The sequence below is a fragment of the Rutidosis leptorrhynchoides genome, chromosome 8 (genome assembly GCF_046630445.1).
Source record: "Rutidosis leptorrhynchoides isolate AG116_Rl617_1_P2 chromosome 8, CSIRO_AGI_Rlap_v1, whole genome shotgun sequence".
Taxonomy (NCBI): domain Eukaryota; kingdom Viridiplantae; phylum Streptophyta; class Magnoliopsida; order Asterales; family Asteraceae; genus Rutidosis; species Rutidosis leptorrhynchoides.
In genome coordinates this window covers 306,053,353-306,077,416 of record NC_092340.1, presented here as the reverse complement: position 1 = coordinate 306,077,416, position 24,064 = coordinate 306,053,353, and the positions used below count along the sequence as shown (strand labels likewise).

Below are 24,064 nucleotides of genomic sequence, written 5' to 3'. Positions count from 1 at the left end.
TCAGACGGGTTCGGCGCGCCGCGCCGAAAGGTGGAGCGCCGCTCCAACCTACAGGTCAGTTTTCAAAAACTTGTTTTGGCCATAACTTTTTGACCGTAGCTCCGTTTTCGATGAATCAAATATCGTTGGAAACGTAATAAGATTTCCTTTCCAATGGTAAGGCTTTGAAACATCAACACAAACTTTATTTGGGGTTGAAAAGATACGTACACACCTTGCCACTTCAGACAACGTCCAGTTTCCTTCGGCGTTCGAGCAAGCAACATGTACACTTCATACACGCATCGTACACCATAAATACATTATGTACAATAAATATTTGGGTCTTACACTAATAGCTAAACCCTAATTTTTAACCGCTAAATTTTTAAACCCTAATTTCTAACTCTTAAAAAAAACTCAGAATCAAAACACTCACTACATTGAATGTTTCATTTTTTTATTCGAGCGTTTTACCGTCAAAATAACATTCATCACAAAGTGTCTTTTTTAAATGTTCATATTTTCATGTGCTCTTGATGCCTGAAAAAAAATTCGAAAAAAACAAAAAAAAAATTACTTTCCCCCAAAAAAGTGCTTCCCTCTTGATTAAATCACTATATATATATATATATATATATATATATATATATATATATATATATACACACACACATATATATTGAGCTCGTGCGTTGCACGGGTGTGTAAAAAAAATGTGTAAAAAATGTAATTTGCAGTTCATATTGGTATATAAATAGCGATACTAAAAAAGTATGAAAAGTATAATAATTATTTAAGAGCCCGCGGTTTTGACAAATTTTAAAAATTTGTTTGAGTTTAAGAGCTTGTGGTGTTGACAAATTTTAAAAATTTCTTTAGACTTTCAGAGCCCGTGGTGTTAACGAATTTTAAAAGTTCTTTTCAGTTTAAGAGCCCATGGTGTTGACAAATTTTAAAAGTGGTTTTGTGTTGCGTTAGTAACTTAATGTGTACAATTTTTTTTTCATCATTAGTATCTTTTTAATATATAAATTATATACTACGTAATATTTAGAGTACATTGAAAATTTATAATGGAACATAACATTAGTAAAATATAAGTTATACAGTATTATTTTAGAATTATTATATACAATTACTTTTTAAATAAAAGTGTAACCCGCGAGTTTAATTTTATAAAAGTTGTTAGTCATTTCATCAAAATAATGATACACGGGGGAGTCGTCATGTATAATTAATATTATACGGAGTAATAGTTATATTTGCGTGTTCATAAATATTTTAAGGACTTAAACTGTAAATTCAAATCATTTCCATATTTATTGTTAAAAAGAAATGTTCTGCATCGCAGCTCCGTTTCGAATACAATTTATTGCAATTTGTTCATAAAATTATTTCGAGTTGAATGGTGATGGCGGTGGAACCTAACTCGCAGCAAAAAGAAAGATAAATCCGTTAAAAAAATTGGTGGATTTGTTTGGAAACATTCTTAAATAGCTTATTTACATCAATTCTTACCCTAATTATAAACATAGTTTTAAATACTAATGTATATAATAATTAGTTTTTGATCCGTATTAAAAGTTTATAATAATAAATACGGTTAAGATTGATATCCACATCAGCATGGATGCGTATCTAATTGGCCGTTCTTGAAGTTATATACGAACAATATATTTTGAAGTTTGAAATGTTATATATATATATATATATATATATATATATATATATATATATATATATATATATATATATATATATATATATATATATAGTAGAGGGATCAAATGAGAACCATTTTTTAGAATGAGAACCCCGAGAACTTTCCTATTCGAGCAAAAAGTGAGACGCGGCCGAACAAAAAACTACCCTAGTCGAACAATTTTTATTTTTTGTCTTTAGATGCATTTGTTTGCTTGGTTCTACATTTTATGTAGAACATGATGTTCTACACTTGTTCTACATCAATTTTCATCAAATTAAATTAGGGTTTAGGATTTAGATTTTAGAGTTTAGGGTTTAGATTTAGGGTTTAGAATGAGTTTTTTACACGAACGGTTTAGAGTTTAGGGTTTAGGGTTGAGGGTTGAGGGTTTACGGAGTAAACCCGAACTAAACACCAATATCCTATAACTAACTCATAACTAAACACTCCTATCATGACTAAAACAATACTTCTCTTAAGAGGATGAATAGTTTAGTTAAGGAGTGGCCTTATAAACATGACATCAACCTTCGATTTAGATGATCAGTAATTTACAATTTAGCCCCCACCACTTTCTTTTGTCCGCTTTTAGTTCTCGCTTGAATTTCACTTTAATACTAATTTGCTCCCTCCAGCTTTCTTTTATTCACCTTTAGTCATTTTATAACAACTTTTCTACGATCTTTTTATTACTCTTTTTAAACAATCTTATACGTTCAAATATTTTTATTAAAAGTATATAGATATAGATAGATATTAAAAAAAAAAAAAAAATCCTGTAAATATCAACGGGATGACCAGCACGCCTGACCACTCTATTGGATAATTTTTTAATTGAACGAATACAAATTATTTATACTGAAAGATAATGAAACTAGTTTGGTTTTCGTATATACCAAAAACAATTTAATAAAACGTGTCCTTTATCTCTTATCGTCATCATCATCGTCACCCGATGTCATACGAATTAGGTCACAATTTCCTACAAATAATATATAACATTATCTATTGAAACGTATCCATTTTCAAGTACTCGAGGTTTATATAATTATTTGTTGCCATCACCTTTTTCCATTATTATCCTCCTTTGCTATGTGTATCGGCAGGATATGTTAGCCCTGTGTTGACTTTGTCAACCCATCCTTCCTGAACATGATAGTGACTACTATATGGCTCCGACATGAACAGGTTGTACAACATAATTTATTAGTGTATAAATTTTAGTCTATTTGTGGTAAGTATCAACTACTGTGGATGTTATGGATGAAGTCTTCTTTACTTCTTCCTTCATGTTATCGTCACTTTGTAAGTTTGATTAGTATGTTGCGATTAGTTTAGTCTTGGTTTAGAATTTATTTTCTGTTTATGGCTCCGTTCGAGTTAGCTAGATCTAGTTTCCTGTCGTGATTCTAGCAAGATAAATATTAGCGAGCCGTTTTTGTTTGGATTAGATGTTTGAGTTCCTTCATTTATTGTTGAAGGTTTTCTAATTTTGATGGTAATCGTTATTTTATTAAAAAAAAAAAATAACTATTATTATGGATGTGTTAGGGGTCTCCGCACATTACGACTTACGAGGGAAGAAAAGTTTGCTAGATTCGATAAATAAACAGGAGGAAAAAGAAGCAAAGCTAATTACCAAATATTCATATTGAAAGATGCACATATGCTTGATGAATCAAATACTCAGTATTCTAGTATTTTGTGAAGTGTTAGCTGGCTCAAGCTAATTACCAACATATTGCATAATACATAAAGATGGAATGTTCAAACAGTAAAAAATAGTATCATCATAAGTTAACAATTGTTTGACTAATGAAGTCCCCACATAAATGAAAAGGATTAAACTCCATCAGGTTGGATAAAGGGATTGGCAATTTCCTCTGTACCATCAGTGGGCGAAACAAGCATAACTGCAGTACCTCTACAAACCTGCAATGTAAACAAAACGACAATAATTTTTCAACTTCATTATCTGAGTTTAGGTTATCTACTATTAACTATTATGTTCCAAATCACACATATATAAACTTAATGTGAAAACAGGGCAGTTAGTATCAATGACATGTTTATATAATTCAATAAGAGAATATCTATTTGAGAATAAGACATCATACAATCAAGCCAAGGCGACGAGTTTGATCAGTAGTCTTCAACGGGTCATCCGTATCTGCATTAAATCATACATAAAACTTGTTATTCTTCTCAGTTCTCAACCCAATGTATTTTAAAAAAGCTATTAGATACTCGATGTCGATCTAAATCAGAAGCACAAAATTAATTCAAATTATTTTAACGGAAAAAGCGACAGACAGTGACAAATCAAGAACAAAATTTTGTGCATCAAGAACAAAATTTTAAGAGATTAATCTTCACATAGATATTCAAATAAAATAAAAAGGCAACAAATCAAATTAAGTTTTCTAGAGTTCAAGTCTTCACATGATAGAGAAGAATGTGTGTTTAAAGTGAATGCAAGAATGGATAAAAGTCATGCTCATTGTACAAGTGGTGGTAGTCATGTATTGAGGTGTTCTACAGTTGCAAAAAGTTAACAAAAAATGTTTTACAAAACAAAATGGACCAATTATATTAGAGGGGAGAAATAAAGCGGGGGAAAAAACAATCACGTGATTGGTGGATGTATCATGCCACCTCATTTTGTAAGATTATTGTGTAATTTGTTCCTGTATTTAATATTATTAATATACTCGTACGCTTTTCAATAAGAAAACTTAGTAACATACTAAAGAAAATGTCCAGAGAAAAGTAAGCTATATTAAATTAAAATAATAATAATAATAATAAATAAATAAATAAATACCATTATGTTTTAAACTTAATATATATATATATATATATATATATATATATATATATATATATATATATAATATATATAAGTTGTAGGTGTGAACTGTAATACACTAATACTAAAGTGGGTTTTAATTGTGGGTCAAATGCTAATTATAAATACCAACCAAATTGAAAAAGTTTGAAATTCTGAAGCTACATACAATGCACAGACACAAGTAGGTAATAATAGATAAATTATTTGCAACTGATGCATGATTTGTTACCTCTTAAGAACTCAACAGCTTCGTCTAAAACAAGGTTCAGCAACTGATCATATCCTTTAAGCGTCCCTGACACTAATAAGAAAAATGAATTACAATTCAAAAAGTACTAACCAACAAAGACATGGTCTGCACAAAGTCCACCATGAGTTCACGAACAAAAGAACTAAAATAAGGACAGCTGAAGGTCACTGAGATGACGGAAATAAACATGATTAAAAATATTCATATTAGGCTATTATGATAAACCTAGGTCCCCACTATTTCATCAACTAAGCACAACCACTTGGTAATCAATTAAGGTTGAAACTAAAATCCATTGGTTGGATGAATGGAAGCAAAAAAGCTATAATTGTATGTAACTTTGTACAGCTTAGATATCACACAGTTCCAAAATAGTTTATCTTATGATTGTGCATCATATCTATAAAGAACATAAGACGTCATATAGGCCAAATGCCTTTAATAGTGTATTATCATACCCAATTACATATGAACACATAAGATTTCAACATGAGAACCATGACAACTATTTATTTCATCCTTGATCTACATTGCATACTTGTTAAAAGCTTCTTGTGTCATCCATAATCAAGTCAATACCATGTTGATGAAAATTCCCATACAGATACCATACTATTCAGTATTCCATCATATCCATGTCATACTTCCGAATCAAGTGTTACTATTTATACATGAACAAGCTAATTCCCATTTCCCAAGAAATGGCAGTAGCAAAATCTACTTTCTAAGCGTAAAAAACATGCTTATTCTTAAACAAAATTTAGAAAATTCAAGTTACTACTATAAACCCATCTAGCTTGTACGGAAAACTTAACAGGCCAGAAATCAGAATTAATAAAGCAGCTACACTTCAAATTTCAAATTCTACAAGCACATACAGAATACCTAATATCCATTTTTATTCGTTTCATTGTATCTTAAGTAATATGCAACCAAAAAAAGTAAGGTACACATGTACATAGTTGCTAAATGCTAACCTTGTCTTCCCCCAGTGAGCTTAACTTGGACACCCTTGTCAACAAATTTAGCTAAATCCAAAACTGTTTCCTTCCTGCCTGACTGATACATTTATGAATAAGAAACACATACACCTCAGATAAAAATGACTTATGAATTACGAAAATCTTAACACTGGAAATTGTATAAAGGCTCAAATATTGCATTCATGATAGTGCAGTAACCAGCAAACTCTAACTATCTCCATTGAAAATGATTGTATAGCGTGTGAAATTCTTAAACCTTTGGTAAATAATAAAAAATCCTAAAACTTTGATCTTACTAGCATAATTGAAATGTTTTCAAGAGGCGGGTTCTAAAACTATCTTGTATTTTCACATACATGTAAGCAAGGGATGAATGATGATAGTGAAAAAAGAGTAATACCATTGTAAATGATCCTTTTGGAATGCGAAGCCGCAAGAAATATAATCCTGAAAAAAACCGAGACGTAAATTGAATCAAAATAAAATAGAAATAACTCCTACTCTTCTATTTCTAAGATATTTAAAGCTTCTTTAGTTAGACTGTTACAAGAGCACTACAAAAAAATAAAAAAAAAATTAAATAAAATAGAATAAAAAATAAGAGCCCTACAAATTAGACAGCATATGTAAACATCAAACAATATAAATTTAATTTATCATTAGAACAAAAAAAAAAAAACTAGAAGTATTAGATCATCTTAAACTTAAGAAGCAAAGGTAATTGATTCTAATTTGTACTAATTTGTAACCAGATAGAACCTTAAACCCTAAATTAAAAGTTCCACTTTAATTAGTACAAATCTACAATTTCAACATTGAATATTGATGATTTATATAATAGAATCAAACCTCCTACGATTCAATAACAGTACAGTAAATTACTATCTATATATTGTGGTCCGCATGTAAAAATTTGAACATGTGTTAGTGCGCGTTTGTGTTTATGTATATGAGTGCGCTTGAAATTGATGAAAGTAAGAGCTGATTTAGGGCACATGTCGTACTTACGGTTGATCGGAGATGGAGTAACGGCGGAGCTACGATGTCCGGCACCCAGAGATATGCTTGATAAGCTGAATTAATAGTGTGGAGAGGGAAAATGGTTCGATTTGCAGTAATACATATTCAGGGTTTCATATTTAGTCCCTCGTGTATTAAACATATGACATTTTTTAATCTTTAATTTCTCATTTGCAATTTCAGTTTTTAGTTAAAGTATTTTTCAACATTTTACACTATTGTATAGGGATGAGATCGGTCAGCTATCGTACCGTGCCGTATCGAAAATAAGGAAAATCGAGAACCGAATACTGTATCGAATACCGAATTCAGTACCGGTACTCGGTACTGGTATTATCGGTATTATACCCGTTTTCCTGAATTTACATTTTTTTCCAATTTTTACAACTTTTCTTTTTCAATTCACACAACTAATATTGGTATACTATTTGAATTATATTCACGAATATATCTTTTGACAAGAGTTTCATGGCATTTTGAGAAATAAAAGGTAGTGTGAAAGTTGTATGAAGTGATTTGCACGGGTACGGATACCGAATGGTACCGATATCGAATGGTACTGTACCGAATGGTACCAATATTGAAATCGTCTCAAATCATGAACCGATACTGATACCGAATACCATCGATACGGTATTTCGGTACCGGTACCGGTACGGTTTCAGTATTTCAGGATTTTTGCTCATCTTGTCTACATCTCACCTCCCCATGCACCACACACATATAGTATTGGGTTTTATTGTTGTTTATGTATAACATTGAAATTTCCTATGATATAAAAAGAATAAAATAATTGCATGTTTTCAGTTACATAAAAGCACATTTTTTTAGAAATTCTATACATACAATTGTAAGTTAAATGCATATAATTGAGAGTGAGCTCGGATTCGGTCGGTACCAAGTTTGTTTCCGGTGACAAGTTTGTTTTATATGGATCTAGAACATGATCGCTAGCTCTAAAAACCTACTACGATGCCACAATGTAAAAACCTACTAGGATGCCACAGTGAAAATCTGTATCGCCCAAAGTTCCAACTAAAATACAAACTTCCGGTGACGACAATTCATTTTTGTCTTTACCTTATGTTTTGTCATGTGTCGCAATCTCTTAGTTAAGCATACCTTTTAAGCATGCTAATCATCATTTTTCTTATAATATTTCATTAAAGTGTACAAAACTTGTCATTAGATACTTAGAATCCTAAAAGGCATTTGCAAGAAAACTGAAAATTTATTGTTGTACCATCCAAATTCCCATATAGCAAAACTTAAAAACAGTAATGGCAAACAATTATGTCAACTAATGACGGTTAATTAATAAATCTCCATTTAATCGTATATATAAGAACATATCATCATGTTAGAGCATATGTGGTTCACTATAAGTAATCTTAATTACCAATTACCAATTACCAACTACCAACTACCAACGAGAAGAAGATTATGGCGGCCAGCGGTGGTTCGATGGCAGTAAAAACAGTAGAAATGCTACAACTGCTCATAATGGTCACCTTAATCTGTGTAGCTAATGGCAAAGTTACAGTACAAATCTTAAATATGATCGAATACGATAAGGTGATGATTATTGATTGTCAATCGTTAGATGACGATTTGGGACAGCATACACTATTGTATGGTCAATCATTGGAATGGAGTTTTAAGCCAAACATTTATAAAACAACATTGTTTTATTGTAACGCGAAATTGGAGTCAGATGTGACACTGCGAATTCATTTTGATGCTTATGAGTACATAAAGGATAACTACGGTTGTGGCTCAGATTGCCGATGGCTGTTTACTATCAATGGTTTGTATTCGTATGACTCCAAGAACAACTCTTGGGATTTTAGGTTGTCTTGGTACTCATAGTTTTAACAATTATGTCATTTTTGATTTTAGAAATTCAACTGGTTGTAGTAGTTTCATTTGTCAAGTATACCCATTACTTGTTTAGTTGCAAAGTGGAATCTAGTCTCTGTAGTTCAGATAATGAGTAAACACTTTCTACCATATTTTGTAACTCTATTTGCTCTTGTCTTGGTGCTGAATTATGCTTTCAAACATGCACCTTGTTGTTTTTTCGTTTTGTTATCCCGTTAATTTGTTTGGCTAGAGTTTTATTGGTTTTTGTTTGGGTTGTGCCCATTTTTGTTCTTCGCCATCTGGTTGTATGTTTTTGAGCATTCGGTTCGATGAAGTGTTTCCCTTGTTACAAAATTCTAAAAATAGCCTCAAGGGCTATCTTTAAAGAAACAAAGACTTGCATGAATTATTTGTACTTTAGCAATAACCAACCAACCACTACTCTTAACCACCTCAATGTACAAGTTATTTATGCTTTAATTCAATTCTTAAGCATAGCCCCAAGGACTATGTTTAGAAAAATCCGAAAGATAAAGTGCATGTTTTGCATCATAGCAAGAATCTATAACACCTATAAAATTCAAACCAGCATAAAAGAATTAGTCACAATAACCAAAAACAAAATTGATGTTTGCCGTTTAGTTCCAAAATTAATTTGTTTTTATTACAATATCTTTAAGCAAAAACAAAGTCGAAAAAGAAACAGTTCAAAGAAGCCCCTTAACGTATTTAGTCAGAGCCAGATGCGTTCCCTGAATGTGCTGCTGTTGGTTTGTAGCCACTGACTTCATCTTTGTATCGTTTCTTGTCTACTTGAGCCTTTGCTTCATATGGTTCCTTCTCCCCAGCTACAAAAACACAATATGCATGTTAATATCGCCATACAAGTTCACAATTCAACTTTTAAATGTCCACAAGATTATTCACATTCACAATTCAACTTTTAAATGTCCACAAGATTATTCACATGATATTGATTTTAGATAATGTGTTTCACATAGAGGGTAACATGGAGTAACTACAACAATAAAAGAATATTACAAAGACAAAGTAGAACATTCATGTGATCAATGTTGGATTGTTTATAAGGAAAACAAAACCTGATAATTTGTTCCATCGTTCACCAAGAACTCTCCCCATTTCTTGAAATGAAATACTAGGGTTGTCCCTCTTCACATTCTGAAATTGAACAAACGGTGACAGATAATTCATGATATACGTGCGTGTTATTTAAAAGTTCAATTATGTCCCTTATTATGGTTCTCATTTTAACTTAAACTATATATAATGGAAAGTGATCTAGAGTGATCTCTATATATGTGTGTGTGTATCTATCTATCTATATATATATCTATATGTAGACTAACCTGTCTTTCAATCTGGGAAAAGTACATAAAAGCACTCATTGCTTTCTTAGGTGCATTCGGATCCTTCTTCTTCTTGGGTCTCCTCTTCTTTGACCCATCATCATCGCCGCCTTTGGTTCTTTTCTTACTTGAAGATGCTTTAGAAATAGTAGGTTCTTTCTTCGATTCCTTCTTAACAGGTTTCTGAAATACCAAATATTAATTTAATAATTTTTATAGAACGTTTAATATTAAGCGAAAGCAAAACTCAATACTTACCTCATTTTCACTTCCACTTCCATTTCCACTCGCATCAGAATCGTCTCCACCAGAATCATCAGTTGGTGACCCTCCATCATCCTTGTCCAGAACAAAATCCTCATCCTGCACAAATTTATCAGGTTTAAATACTATTTACGATCAACCAACGACAAAAAAAAAAAAAAAAAGATGTAAGAAATGAAACAAGGATTCCACACGTGTAGAATATTCATCGACGGTGATGCAAAGATGGTTGATTGTGTAATAGGTTCTGTTTAAAATATATTTTCATATATTTCTTAGAAAAGATTACATGAGGCATCCCTGTGGTTTAACCCATATTTCATGCAGGGTCCCTAAACTATTTTTTGACGTGCAGGGTCCCTGTACTTAACACTCATTTTGCGAGGGGTCCCTGTGGTTAACGAGTGTAAAGTACGGGGACCTCGCAAGTTACTTGCAGGGATCCCTCACGAAACGAGGGTAAAGATTGGGACCCCGCACGTCAAACAAAACGTTTAGTGACCCCACATGAAATCTGGGGTAAACCACAGGGACGCCTCGTAATTTTTTCTATATGAAAATATCAAATGTTGCATCGATATAGCAGATAAAAAGATGAAAGTTTACCTCCTCGTCACTATCATCTGCACCAGCTTCATTCTTGATCCGTTCAAGATGCGGGTCAACATTATCATCCTCGTCATCTTGTAGCACGGCGGCAACACCATCTGTGGCTTTAGCAGCGCCCAGATTCATGATTTTAAGACCTTTTGAACTGCATCAGTTTAAATGAAAAGTAAGTGACGATTTACTCAGTCTTAACTCTTAACTTGCTGTTATAACTTGTTAACCGTACTAACTTGATGAAATCAAAGAGATTATGATATTCGTTTCTCTGAATGTTTCGGAAAAGATGTTCTTGTTCTGTCTTCAGTCTAATAAGAAGATCGAAGTAGTGCATATTTGATCCTCCAGCAGCATGTCTTTCAAATTCCACATAATCGATCTAGAGAAATTAAAAATTAAAGCATACAGTGTAAATGTGTGTTCTGAAAGTAGTATTGAATAAGCATGATCAGATAGCTCGATGATATTTTGACGCGCTTCTGCTATTTGAAGTGTAATAATACGATAATAAGATTTCGAGTATTTAAAAAATACTGTTATTTACAGAATTAATAGGTAAGACGACAAAATATACATTAGTAATTCTTATTTACCCTTCACATAATCATTTTTATTACTGAAGACGGCATTAAAGTGAGTATCCAAAACCACTCATTTAACCCTTAAATCCATCATCAGAATCTAAACATCAAAAAACTGACTGTTACAAGTTACGACTCCAAGTTGCAATAATCATATCCAAATAATAAAACCCTTAAATTTTACTAATATGAACACAAGGATATAATGTAAATTGTAATGTAATACCTCGTCATATAGAATAAGAGTAGGAGGTTTTGGTAGAAAGAAAAAGCTCTTTTCGAGTGGATAAAGGACACCATCTTCAGCTTTTAAGGATGACTTAACAGCATAACCATCCTGACAACTACGAAATTTCCCTGGTCTTGTGAGTTTTGTGCCTGACAAGCCTCTCAATACCATTGTAAACACTTCATGAATGAGTCCCTGTAAATTTGTAAACAATCTAGAAGTAAATCACCTGCTTAAAATGCTTATATTGGTGTAGTTACTCGTAAAAATACCAAGAGGTGGCTAAATGGTTGGGACGAGTGTGTTGGGTAACGGTTCAAAATGGGTAGATTTTAGTGCTAGTAAAAACCATCAAAGCAAGTGGGACCAAACCCTAAACGTTTCCTTCACATTTTAAATATTTATTAGATAGATATAATAATAATGTGCTAAATGTTAATAGGTAAAACCAACAAAAACAACAACAGCAGCAACAAAACCCAATCCCGCACATGCGAGGTATGGGGAGGTGAGATGTAGACAATCCTTCCTCTACTCTAGAGTAAAAAGAAATCGTTTCTCTAGCCACGAGTCGAGAAAAAATTCTCCACCTACAGAAAGAGAGAGTTATCCCTCTCTCTACTCTAGGGTAGAGAGATTGCTTCTGTGGGACCTCCGGCCAAAAAATAAATAGATAAATAAGTAAATAAAATAGAATATTAAAAAAAACGACTAGTTAAATAAGTAAAATAAACAAAAAAAAAGAGGAATAGTAACAATACAAATAAGACGCCATGAAAATGGTAGAATCAAATTTTCATGGGTTTTAAAGCCTGCCTGAAATTCAATTTAGGCTCTAATTGGCAGTCAAGTCGCCACTAGATCGATCGACGCTTGTTGCCTCAATTAATATAAAAACCAGTACACAAAAATGTTGAAATAGGTTTTTATGCATTTAAATAGCAGTTTGGATGACTTTAAACCCCTATGCTAGATAGTTCTTAATGCACTAGCTTAGTATATTTGACCCGTAACAGATAAAAATTAGCCCAAATGGGTCGAACTTACCACCTCTAAAATATCAAATAAACCAAAGAAAGGGTTGCTGACCTATTCTACCAATCACAGCTATATGCATTAACTTCCGAAACTTATTTAGAAAAATACCTTATATGATGGTTCCAACTTGTCCTTGTATTTGGTCGCAAAAAGATCATCATTCATTGTCAAGGTACTTTCCACCACAGTATCTGTTTCAAACTGTGGCATGAAATAAGCAAAAAGTAAATACATTTTTCACAAAAGCTAATAAAATTATATCAGTATCATTTAACAACGCACCTGCAATACTATATGTGGATACAGAGTTTGGCCTTTACGGATGGGCGGATCAAGGGTCACAACGACAAATGTATGTGGTTGATTTGACTGCATTACGACCAGATAATATTAAATTAGAACTAAGATTGAGTGGTTTCAAAAATTTGTTTCAAAACAAATTTAGTAGGATCACAATTGTGTCGCAGCTCATGATTGTAGAACTATTCAACAAGGAACATAAACAGAGAGCAAAAGATAAACCTTCGGAAGTACAAACACACGAACTACACTGCTGAACTGAATTTTGAAATCGTTGGCTTGACCTTGTAATCGCAAGAAAGATAGGTGAAGTTCAACATTGTATCGACCCCTGCAATAGAAAGATACTGCGTGAATATTTTTCTCTAACAATTTAAATTATAACATTTAAATGCATCAAACCGGAAACTTAAGCCCACTGACTTATAAATAGGCCATACTAGTTATGTTTAATTTCTAAAGGATTGAACATGTATATTAGAGACAATTAGTTAAATATTAAATTAGGTTAATACTCGTGTTAAACAGGTTGTACAGGTCAAAATTGGGCCAAAGTGTATCTTTAATACACGAAGCTCCAACAATTATCTATTCAACATTTTGGATTGTTATTAATATCACATAGAATAGACTTTCATGATTCATTTGACACACTTACTGCTTACAACGTTTTAACTTCTTGGACAAAAAGCTTTTTAAGTCAACACAACCAGACCCGGCCAATTTGTAACCTCTGTTAATAGTCATGCCAAAAAAACAAGAAACCACCTTGGAGTAAGAATAGCAATGCCGTCAAATGTGACAACAGCCTCCTCACCACCAGCTCCAACATCCGCCATTGACATTATTTTTTCACGCAAAACCTAAATGGAAATGATCATGAGACAAGAAATATGCGACCTGACCACAAAGCAAAGAAGAAATCTAGCCAATCAAACCTGTGCAGGTGGACGGTTTTCGTCACCAACAAACTGAGTATTGTTAGTAGGTATGTGAAAGCTTATCTCCATCAATGAATCTTTCTGCAGAATTTAGAAAACAAATGCTAAAATTTAAATAAACTTCTATGATGAAGAAATGAAGATTAATAATAAAGAGCAACCTCATTTGCACCAGTTGTGTCATCCACATGGAATTCCAATATGACGTCAGTCTTTCCTTGAAGCTGTGTCTGGGACACATCAGCTAAGGAGATTTCAAAAGCTTGTTTTTGACCAACGTTAAAAGATAGCATGTTGCCTGAAAAGTTTCAAAAAGGAAGATACTAATTCATTAGACAAAGTACATAAAACGAACTAATTAAAAGCATCTAACGCCACAAATGTATCAATAGTTGATGGAAGAATACCAACGCTATTATATTATATGGTTAAGTTTTCATTTTAATGGAAAAATACACATTATTTTTAGTCTACCAAATGCATATTACTACAGAATATGATATTTTAAGTAGGCAACACAATAAACGGAGTTAAGTATAAGTTGGAGATGACACAGAAAATGCTCTCAACCATTTAAATCAACTTCTCCCCAGTTTTTCCCAGAAACAGAGAGCTGTTTTTCTTCTGTAGGTAACCCACACGTGTTCTGAAAGAAGTTGGTCAGGCTAATGACATCCTGCAATAAAAAATAGAACACCATGATATAGACAAGGATGAATGTAAGATTCTACTGAACTAAATCAACAGGGGTGGCAAAACATTTAAAGACCGAAAGAAACCATTAAAAACTCCCAGATATATTAGGTAAACATATACATCTCTCACATATGGACAAGATCATCTCTTTTGGAATTTGGATAAACAGTTTTAATAGGATTATCATAAACTACTTTTTGTAATTCAATGAAGTGAAGAATCGCTACGCGGGGCATAGTGGCATACAAGTGCATGCATGTAATTTTGGGATCATGAGATTCTAACAAAATTTATAATGTGTTTATATGTGTCTGTGCGTTTACTGTATGAGTCTAAATACAAGCCAAATAAAAAACTATTGTATGATTCAAATATTTATATCAATCAAAACATACTTCAAACTGTATTGTGTTATACTTTCACTTAGCGCTGTGAACTATCATATATCATATATATGTAAACTATCGAGAGAGAAAAAGTCCCCCCCCCCCCCCCCCCCCAACACACACAAAAAAAAAAAAAAAAGTACTTATACTCATTGAGTAAGAGATATAGTCAACTCTGCATGAGCTTAGCAACCTGTGGTTCCTAGGTGGAGATGAAAGAAATGCAATAAAATACTAATCTTGAGAAAATATTACTGAAAACCAGGTTGCTATTATCAACGCAAATAAACAACATACACGATAAAGGGCCTAAAAACCAACCTGGTCACGGAAACCAGTGAACTTGTGTTTCAGACCGTCTTTAGTTCTCACAGCAAGTTGATTGGTCCGGGGAACTTTCATCCAGGTAAGGCCCAAAATATCAGACTTATCCACTTCAACAGCCTTCCCGCCTCCTTGTTTCTTCCACAGTATACCGCCTGAGTGAACTTTAAGCTGGCCTGGGTTCTGCATTGTGCAGCATTTAACAAATTTTTACAGAAATGAAAAGTATTAAGGAATATACAATATTACATTTAAGTATATCATATCTATCTATAACTAGATAACTAACACAGTCATTAAAATGAAACTGACCTCCTTTGGATAATAGAACTACTTATATTCAACTGATACATGATAATTTCAGTATTTAAAACATAATACATATCAACTTGCAAAGATTAATAATGACATTAGCTTGGAATAAGATATGGATTAAAAACAATTAAACAGAAGAAAACTTGACCAGACGAGAAAACTCACAGCTCCGCCACGGCCACTAAGAGATATACTGTTGAAAGAGTGGCCATCTGCCATTTCTCCAAGTTCAAGATACCAAAGAACCGTCTCACTCAAACTGCTTTAATCATAATCATAAGGTTTGTTTAGTAACAGTTACAATCAACCAATCAATAAATCAAATAGTTTATGCTCATGTAACAAAAGAAGCCTCGTATTTAAAAGTGTACAGAACACTCAACATAATCAAGCCAGTCCGTCCATCGCAAATAAACAGTCTAATATTTTCATTTACTTTAATTAGACAATTAAAATTAAATTAAATGTGCAGATTACTCTTGTATTATATGAAACGATTTTCGGTTCACATTCTCACTTTCAAATTATAATGTGCAGATTACTCTTGTAAAACAGCACAGTAGGCCTTAAGTCAATACATGAAACACACAATCTCTACATTCATTTAAAAAACAATCAGGTGTTAATTCATACTGAAAGCTAATCAGTAACTAATATAATGCAAGCTAGCTAACTGAGGATATCATATCTTCGTGTTTACTGATTACATGATTCTATTTCTACAAATCTCATTAGCATGTTGTATTAGATACCAAAACATGTGAATTAAACGATCCAGTATACACGATATGGATACGCATAGTATATTGTATGGATGCAAAGCGTAAAGTTAACGGATATATTTGAATAAATGTTGTTTACTTACTGACGATATTCGGATTACAATACTATTGATTGAGACATGTCATGATCAATCAATAAATGCTTTGGTTTAATTAGATCTTTGATTTTGATTTTGATTTTGATTTTGATTTTGATTTTTATTGAGATTGAGATTGAGATGGAGATTGAGATCGAAGGGGGAGGCGGGGGGTGAAATGAAAGTTTACTATTAAGTCCCTGCACTCGTCTCAATTTTATTAGGTTTTCGTTGATATTAATATTAATTAATCTATTACATATACGGATTATTATATATTATTTATATATTATATATTATTATTATTATATATTATATATTATAATATAATTTTAATTTTTTGTTAATTTTTTTATTTTTAATAATGCATGAATCCCGAACATCTTTTTTATTCTTATTTTTTTATCGGAGGTTCTCACATAAGCAATCACTCTACGTTGAAGTAGAGAGGTTAGACTTTAGAGAATTTCTCAACTCGTGATTAGAGAGACGACTTATCTTCTATTCTAGAGTAGGGGAAGGATTGTCTACATCTCACATCTCTCATACCTCGCATACTCGAGATTGGGTATTGTTGTTATTGTTGTGTTATTCTTTTCGTGTTTACTATCTCGTCGCTCAAAATTTGCCCAAAACCGACTTTCGAGCATCCTTCTCATCGTTTTCACTAAATCAAAGGTAAATTAAAATCTTTATATATATGATTTTTACCTACGAAAATCTTTTTTACTTTAACCTACCAACGTAGTAGTGTAAAAACTCCTAAATCGTATATACCACTACTAACAAGTGATATTGGGTTTATATTTAATATTAATATTTATAATTATAATATAATAATATATACCAATTGAAAGGTGATTCTTAAACACCATTTTTTAATACATATATACTTTTTTCTTATAAAATCACAGTTATGCCTCTACATGAATCTAGAAAGTTGAACTTATATTATTATTGTAAGTATAGTTAAGAATAAAATAAGTACTTAAATGTACATAGATTAAAAAAATGTTGTGTGAAGATCACCTCCTATACTAAATACTACTCCACTAGTAATCTACGATAATACTACGTAATAGAATACAGCAAGTCCTACATCCGTGATCCTCACACATAACTTTTTAATCAATTAACACATAATTACCTATTATACTCTTAATTATACTTAGAATAATAATATAAGTTTATCTACTCAGGAGTATAATTGTAATTTTATAAGGCAAAAGTATATATGGATTAAAAAGTGGTGTGTTGATTAACGGAGCATTATTTATTTATTTATTTTTATTTACTATATAAAAAGAAAGCAATATGTCACGGACTTATCTCGATAAGCTCACTGTGCGGCACTTAGTCTCTACTAAGTCAGCCTAGCTCGGACCTTCTAATGATTCAAGTGACTAAAAGAGAACAAAATAGAGAACAAGTGGGAACTTAAAGAAAGTGCTTATATTGATTATGTAAGCTTTACAAGAGAGAATACTTGAGTTTTGAGGTGTGGTGTGCCAAATGAGACCACCTCTATTTATACTACTCCTAACACAAAATGGATGGCTAAGATTAATCTAAATCAATGGTTAGGATCTAAGTACTAGAAACTTCAAGTATATACATGGAGATAGATATTTCCATGAACATTCCATACCATTCCATGGAAGAACTCATGGGAAAGTTTTAGGGAGCTTCCATGATGTTCTTGGGCCTTCCATGAGGTTCTTGGGTTAAAACTCTTAATTGGGTCGTAATCTTAGTGGGTTGGGCCACAAACTTATTGGGTTGTGACATTCTCCCCCACCTAAGCTCGCGACGTCCTCGTCGTGTGATCCTCGTGATACTTCTTGATTTTGTCTGTGAACTGCCACAATAAGTCTTCGGCTTCCCAGCTTGCTTCACTATCGGGCAAGTTACGCCACTTAACTAGGTATTCTCTATAGCTCGGCACACCTCGTCTCCGTACCGTTCGATGCAACAAGATATCTTCCACTTCACGATCGAACGAAGTCGCAACTGCCATTGGTGCTCGTTTGGAAACTCCTCGTTCTGGGTCTTCCTCGTCCCCATGATAAGGTTTTAGAAAACTTACGTGGAAGACTGGATGAATCTTTAACTTGGGTGGTAGTTGAACTCGATAAGATACATTCCCAACACGTCCAATTACCGGGAATGGGCCTTCATATCTCCGGATCAATCCTTTGTGCACCTTCCTAAATGTTTTGAATTGTTGAGGTAAAAGCTTCACCATCACTTGGTCCCCAACTTTGAACTCAACATGTCGTCTTTTCTCATCCGCCCATTTCTTCATTTTCTTGGCCGCCTTATCTAGTGATGCTCGCGCCAAGTCGGCTTGTTCGTGCCACTCCTTCATTGTTCTATAAGCGGCTGGGCTGCTTCCATCATATGAAGCGGCCAAAGCATTCGGGGTCAAAGGTTGGCGTCCTGTCACCAACTCAAAAGGACTCTTCCCCGTGGACCCACTCCTTTGCATGTTATAAGAGAACTGAGCAATATCAAGGAGCTTAGCCCAATCATGTTGATTTGCACTTACATAGTGTCGAAGATAGAGCTCCAATAGTGCATTCACCCTTTCCGTTTGTCCGTCCATTTGGGGATGAAAACTCGTGGAGAAATTCAAGTCCGTCCCCATGATCTTGAACAACTCCGTCCAAAAACGCCCTGTGAACCTCGGATCTCGATCACTTACTATCACATGCGGTATCCCCCAATACTTCACCACATTCTTGAAAAATAGTTTTACGGTTTCATCGGCGGTAACTTCGGATGATGCGGCTATGAAGGTACCATACTTAGAAAACCGGTCTACCACGACTATAATACTCCCACACCCTTCTGACTTGGGTAAGCAAGTAATGAAGTCCATGGAAACACTCTCCCATGGTCCTTTCGGTGTAGGTAGCGGCTGTAATAGTCCTCCTGGTTGGCGTTGCTCTATCTTGTCTTGTTGGCATATTAGGCATGTCCGCACGTACGTCTCTATGTCGTCTTCCATCCTTGGCCAATAATAAGTGCCTTCTACTAATGCCAGCGTCCTCTTGATACCTGGATGACCAGCCCACTTTGAATCATGACACTCCTTCAAGATTGTCCGTCTAAGATCACCCCACTTAGGCACGTATAACCGGTCTTCTTTGGTGAATAATAGATCACCCTTGAGCCAAAATCTTCGCGTTTTCCCATCTCGAGCCAATTCAACAAGGTTTTTGGCTATAGGATCATGCTCTAATCCCTCCTTTATACGATCTTGAAGGAAGAATTGTGGTTTTGTGATCGCTGCAAACTCTGTCTTACGACTTAGGGCATCAGCTACCACATTGACTTTCCCAGGCTTATACTCCAACACATAGTCAAATTCGGCTAGAAAGTTTTGCCAACGAGCTTGTTTGGGACTCAACTTCTTTTGGGTTTGAAAATAACTCGTTGCCACATTATCCGTCTTGATCACGAACCTTGATCCCAAAAGATAATGCCTCTGTAACGACCCGACCAAAACCGTTATTGACGGCGTCGTTAACTTAGGTCCCGTTGCGTGGTCGTAGTCCCTATATGAGACTCGTTTGACCAAAATTATGTCGCATTCATTTGAAAGGTACAAGACTTGCAAGTTTAGTTTACAAAACCGTTCGACAACAAGTCTAAGTTTACAAAAGTCATAAAGTATAAATGAAATAACTTGCGACATAATTAGTTTAAAAACACAGTTGCTATAAATAGCGTAAGTATGTAAACAAAAGTTTGAATCCAAAGGTGCTATCACTAGCGTATGTATGTATGTATCTTGACTCCAAGCAAATAATCAGAGTGTATGCATGTATGCTTGACCCCAAGCAAGTATGAGTGTACGCGGAAGCGTGTATCAAATAGCCAAGTATGAACCTGAGAAACATATAGAAAACTGTCAACGAAAAAAACGTTGGTGAAATCATAGATGTATTTGTAAACGTTGTTTTTGAACCACAAGATTTAGTATTCCCATAGTTGATTATCAAAATCGTTGCATTCCAAAAGTATTGTTCGCGAGCACCCAATTATCAAGACTTAACGTTTCCTTCCATAGAACCCCATCACAATAGTGTTAGAACATACACTGTTTCTCGAAAATATATTTCATCCGTAGACGGTAGCGAACCGTCCGTAATGAGGGTTTGTCAAACCCGTATGGCCACACAATATAAGTTCTCGCTTACACCCTGCAAGTGTAACTAATGATAATCGAATTGAGGATTTTTGTTCTAACTCGCTGTGGAATGTTTGTTTTCCTTGTACTTGTGTTCAAAGTATAAAAGTAAGTAGTACAAAATGTAACAAAGTATATGTTTCTCAGCCCACAATTTAAAAGTATAAAAAGTTGTTGAAAAGGTGGGACTATGATCTCACCTCGAGTGCACGAGTATAAAAGTACTTCACAAAGTAACGTATGCACGAAAGTTGCTTAGCCTTGACCTAAACAAGTAAGTTGTGTCAATTAACTGGTTACGATACAAGATCGGGTGAAATGTGTTCAATTAGTCCTATGGCTCGTTACGACTCGATTAAATATAGCATGTGAATCAATTTGTCAAGTTTCATACAAGAATCACGTATAAAAGCATGTTAGAACGATTGCATAAAAGTTTGGTTAAGTTTGACTAAAAGTCAAACTTGGTCAAAGTCAACGAAAAAGTCAACACGTTCGGGTCGGGTCCCGGACTATTTTTCTATGCTAGTTATTCATATACAAGTATATTAGAACAAGTTTCATGTGAATCGGAGGTCGATAGCTAGTCAAACATTTCACGTGAAATGGGTCTAAGAGGTCAGAATCTGGCCAGGTGATTCTGCGCGCCGCGCGGGGATGTGGCGCGCCGCGCCACTACCTGGGCAGAGAATTCTGGTCAGTTTTTCCAAGTGTGCACGAACCAAAACCTTTTCTAACACAACACTTGACCCGCAAACACTTATAACGCCTATCATACATCGTTGGAAAGGTATTTTGACGAGGAATGCAACTAAGTACATATTATCAATCAAAACATGCATTTAAAATAATCAAATTCTCGTCAAATGTTCAATGAACGTTCATAATCAAAGTTTCAAGTTTGTAAAACGCATTTCATGATTCGGGCAACCAATTTACACATATGATATGTCGTTTTGAAGGTAATGAAGCATACATTACTACTAAACACTAACAATTAACATTTCATGGCATTCAAGCATCAAAAGTCCATTTTAAGAGCTATCAAACCCTAGCCAAGAATCACAAAATCAATAATCATGTTAGTGATGTTTTTCCAAATCAACCTACACATCAAAATGTGACTAATCATACTAGTAACACAATTAAAACATGCACTTTAACAATCTAACAACATTAACTCATCCAAAATCAAGGATTAAGCAAACCCATTTCAAAAACTCAAACTAGTTACTCCAAACCACAAATCGAGCAAACAAAACATATATTCATGTTACACACGAGCCATAGACACTAACTAACACAATTTCAAGTATATAAAACGAATTTATAGAAATCTAGAGTTTTTAGAAAGTTACCCAAACTTGATGAAATTTGTATCAAAATGTAGAGGATGAAGAGAGGATCACGAAAATATAGTTTGTTTTGAAGTTTGCTTCCAATCCCGAATTTAGATGATGATTTTATGAAGTTGGGGTTTGTGTGTGTGTTCTTGCTAGAGAGAAAGAGAGAGAGATGGAGGTGATTGAATGGTGGTGATTGGGGTGGACTAGTTGACCTAGTCAACTAGTTTGCCCCGTGTCAATTTTAGTCCCTCGAGTTTAGAAGCGGGTGCGGGATTTAACCGATCGAATATTTTTAAAACGCAAGTTAACGAGAGATGTTATAATTAAATAACGAGAATATTATGAACGTTCGTCAACGGAGTCGACGAATTTAAATACGAAAGATATTATTATATAAAAAAAACGGTGTTAAAAATAAATTTAACGGAAAAACGCGGGATGTTACAGCCTCCATGTCCTCAAACAATGAACCACCGCCGTCATCTCCTTCTCCTGCACAGTGTACTTCCTCTCCGTCTCATTAAGTTTTCGACTTTCGAACGCGATCGGGTGACCCTCTTGCATTAGAACTCCTCCAATAGCAAAGTCTGATGCGTCTGTGTAACTCGAACGGAATGGTCACATCCGGAAGTCTCAACACTGGTTCTTCCATGACCGCTCTTTTCAACTCTTCGAATGCTGCTTGACATTTCTCATCCCACAACCAAGCTTTGTTCTTCTTTAACAATTCTGTCAATGGAACCGTTTTCGCCGAGTATCCCTTGATAAAACGACGATAGTAGTTTACTAAATCAAGGAAAGATCGTAAATCAGTCACCTTCGTTGGTGCCTCCTGATGTCAGAGCAGAGGGGTATAAAATACTATTAAATTTTAGCAGAAAATACTATTAAATACGATACAATTTTACACAAGATATTTATTTATTTATAGAATGGATATACTTAAACCTTGCTACAACACTTATAGGCAGTGTACCTAATCGTACAGTAGTGTAGTTTTTAGTAAGTCCGGTTCGTTCCACAGGGAAATCTTTAAACAAAGCTCAACGCTATATTAGTTTACTTTTATAAAAATACAAATATATATATAAGTAATATTATTATTATAAAGGGGGGTTTTTACCGTTTAATGACCGGTTTGTCGATTTTAAAACTTTAGTCGCAGTTAAAACCTAATGTAAAATATAAAATAAATACAAGACTTTAAATTAAAGCGTAAAGTAAATAACGATAATGAAATTGCGAATAATAAAAATGCGATAAAATTAAATTGCGATAATTAAAAGTACGATAATTAAAAGTGCGATTAAATAAAATAACAATAAATAAAAGTGCGATAATTAGAAGTGCAATTAAATATAAAATAAAGGAAATTAAATATGAAATAAAAGAATTATGCTTATTTAAACTTCCGTAATCATGATGTTTGACGTGTTGATTTTAGTTTTATGCCCATGGGTTAATTGTCCTTTGTCCTGGATTATTCAATATGTCCGTCTGGTTTTTGTCCATAACAGTCCATCAGTCATAAATATAAATTGCAAGTGTCCTTGTCAAATTATTATTATACCCGAAGATAAATATTCCAACTAATTGGGGATTCGAATTGTAACAAGGTTTTAATACTTTGTTTAATGAATACACCAGGTTATCGACTGCGTGTAAACCAAGGTTTTACTACTTTGTTAACAATTACACCAATTACCCTTGAATGTAATTTCACCCCTGTTTTAATTATTCTAGTGGCTATTAATCCATTCCCGTGTCCGGTTAAATGAACGATTATTCGTACATATAAATACCCCGCCCATCGTGTCCGATCGAGTTTATATGGTAATTTATAGGGACGCCCAATTGTAAATCTTTATATTAACATTAACAAACTTTCATTTAGTTAAACAAATATAAAGCCCATTAATAGCCCATAGCCTAGTTTCCACAAGTGTCGTTCTTTTATCCAAAC

The 24,064-nt window shown here is 33.8% G+C and overlaps 2 protein-coding genes across 3 annotated transcripts; both read right to left on the bottom strand.

Annotated features, from left to right (window-relative positions):
- Positions 1-3,489: 3,489 nt before the first annotated feature.
- LOC139862792 (sm-like protein LSM7) lies at positions 3,490-6,260 on the bottom strand. Its single transcript, XM_071851421.1, has 5 exons — positions 6,172-6,260; positions 5,766-5,847; positions 4,768-4,839; positions 3,805-3,857; positions 3,490-3,619 (listed from the first exon to the last, which is right to left on the bottom strand). Exons 1-5 carry the CDS (start codon positions 6,172-6,174, stop codon positions 3,530-3,532), a joined length of 300 nt encoding a protein of 99 aa, XP_071707522.1. The 5' UTR covers positions 6,175-6,260; the 3' UTR covers positions 3,490-3,529.
- A 3,009-nt stretch (positions 6,261-9,269) lies between these two features.
- LOC139861606 (FACT complex subunit SSRP1-like) lies at positions 9,270-16,682 on the bottom strand. 2 transcript variants are annotated; one of them, XM_071850044.1, is made up of 17 exons: positions 16,567-16,682; positions 15,867-15,963; positions 15,384-15,569; positions 14,551-14,656; positions 14,142-14,278; positions 13,978-14,061; positions 13,808-13,902; positions 13,262-13,370; positions 13,022-13,108; positions 12,848-12,940; positions 11,699-11,896; positions 11,125-11,270; positions 10,892-11,039; positions 10,280-10,384; positions 10,022-10,204; positions 9,755-9,833; positions 9,270-9,502 (listed from the first exon to the last, which is right to left on the bottom strand). In XM_071850044.1, the coding sequence occupies exons 2-17, from the start codon at positions 15,918-15,920 to the stop codon at positions 9,384-9,386; spliced, it is 1,929 nt and encodes a 642-aa protein (XP_071706145.1). In that variant the 5' UTR covers positions 15,921-15,963; positions 16,567-16,682; the 3' UTR covers positions 9,270-9,383. The 2 variants fall into 2 exon arrangements, with proteins under 2 accessions (XP_071706145.1, XP_071706144.1); XM_071850043.1 differs by having other exon boundaries at positions 15,867-15,960.
- Between the last annotated feature and the right edge of the window lie 7,382 nt (positions 16,683-24,064).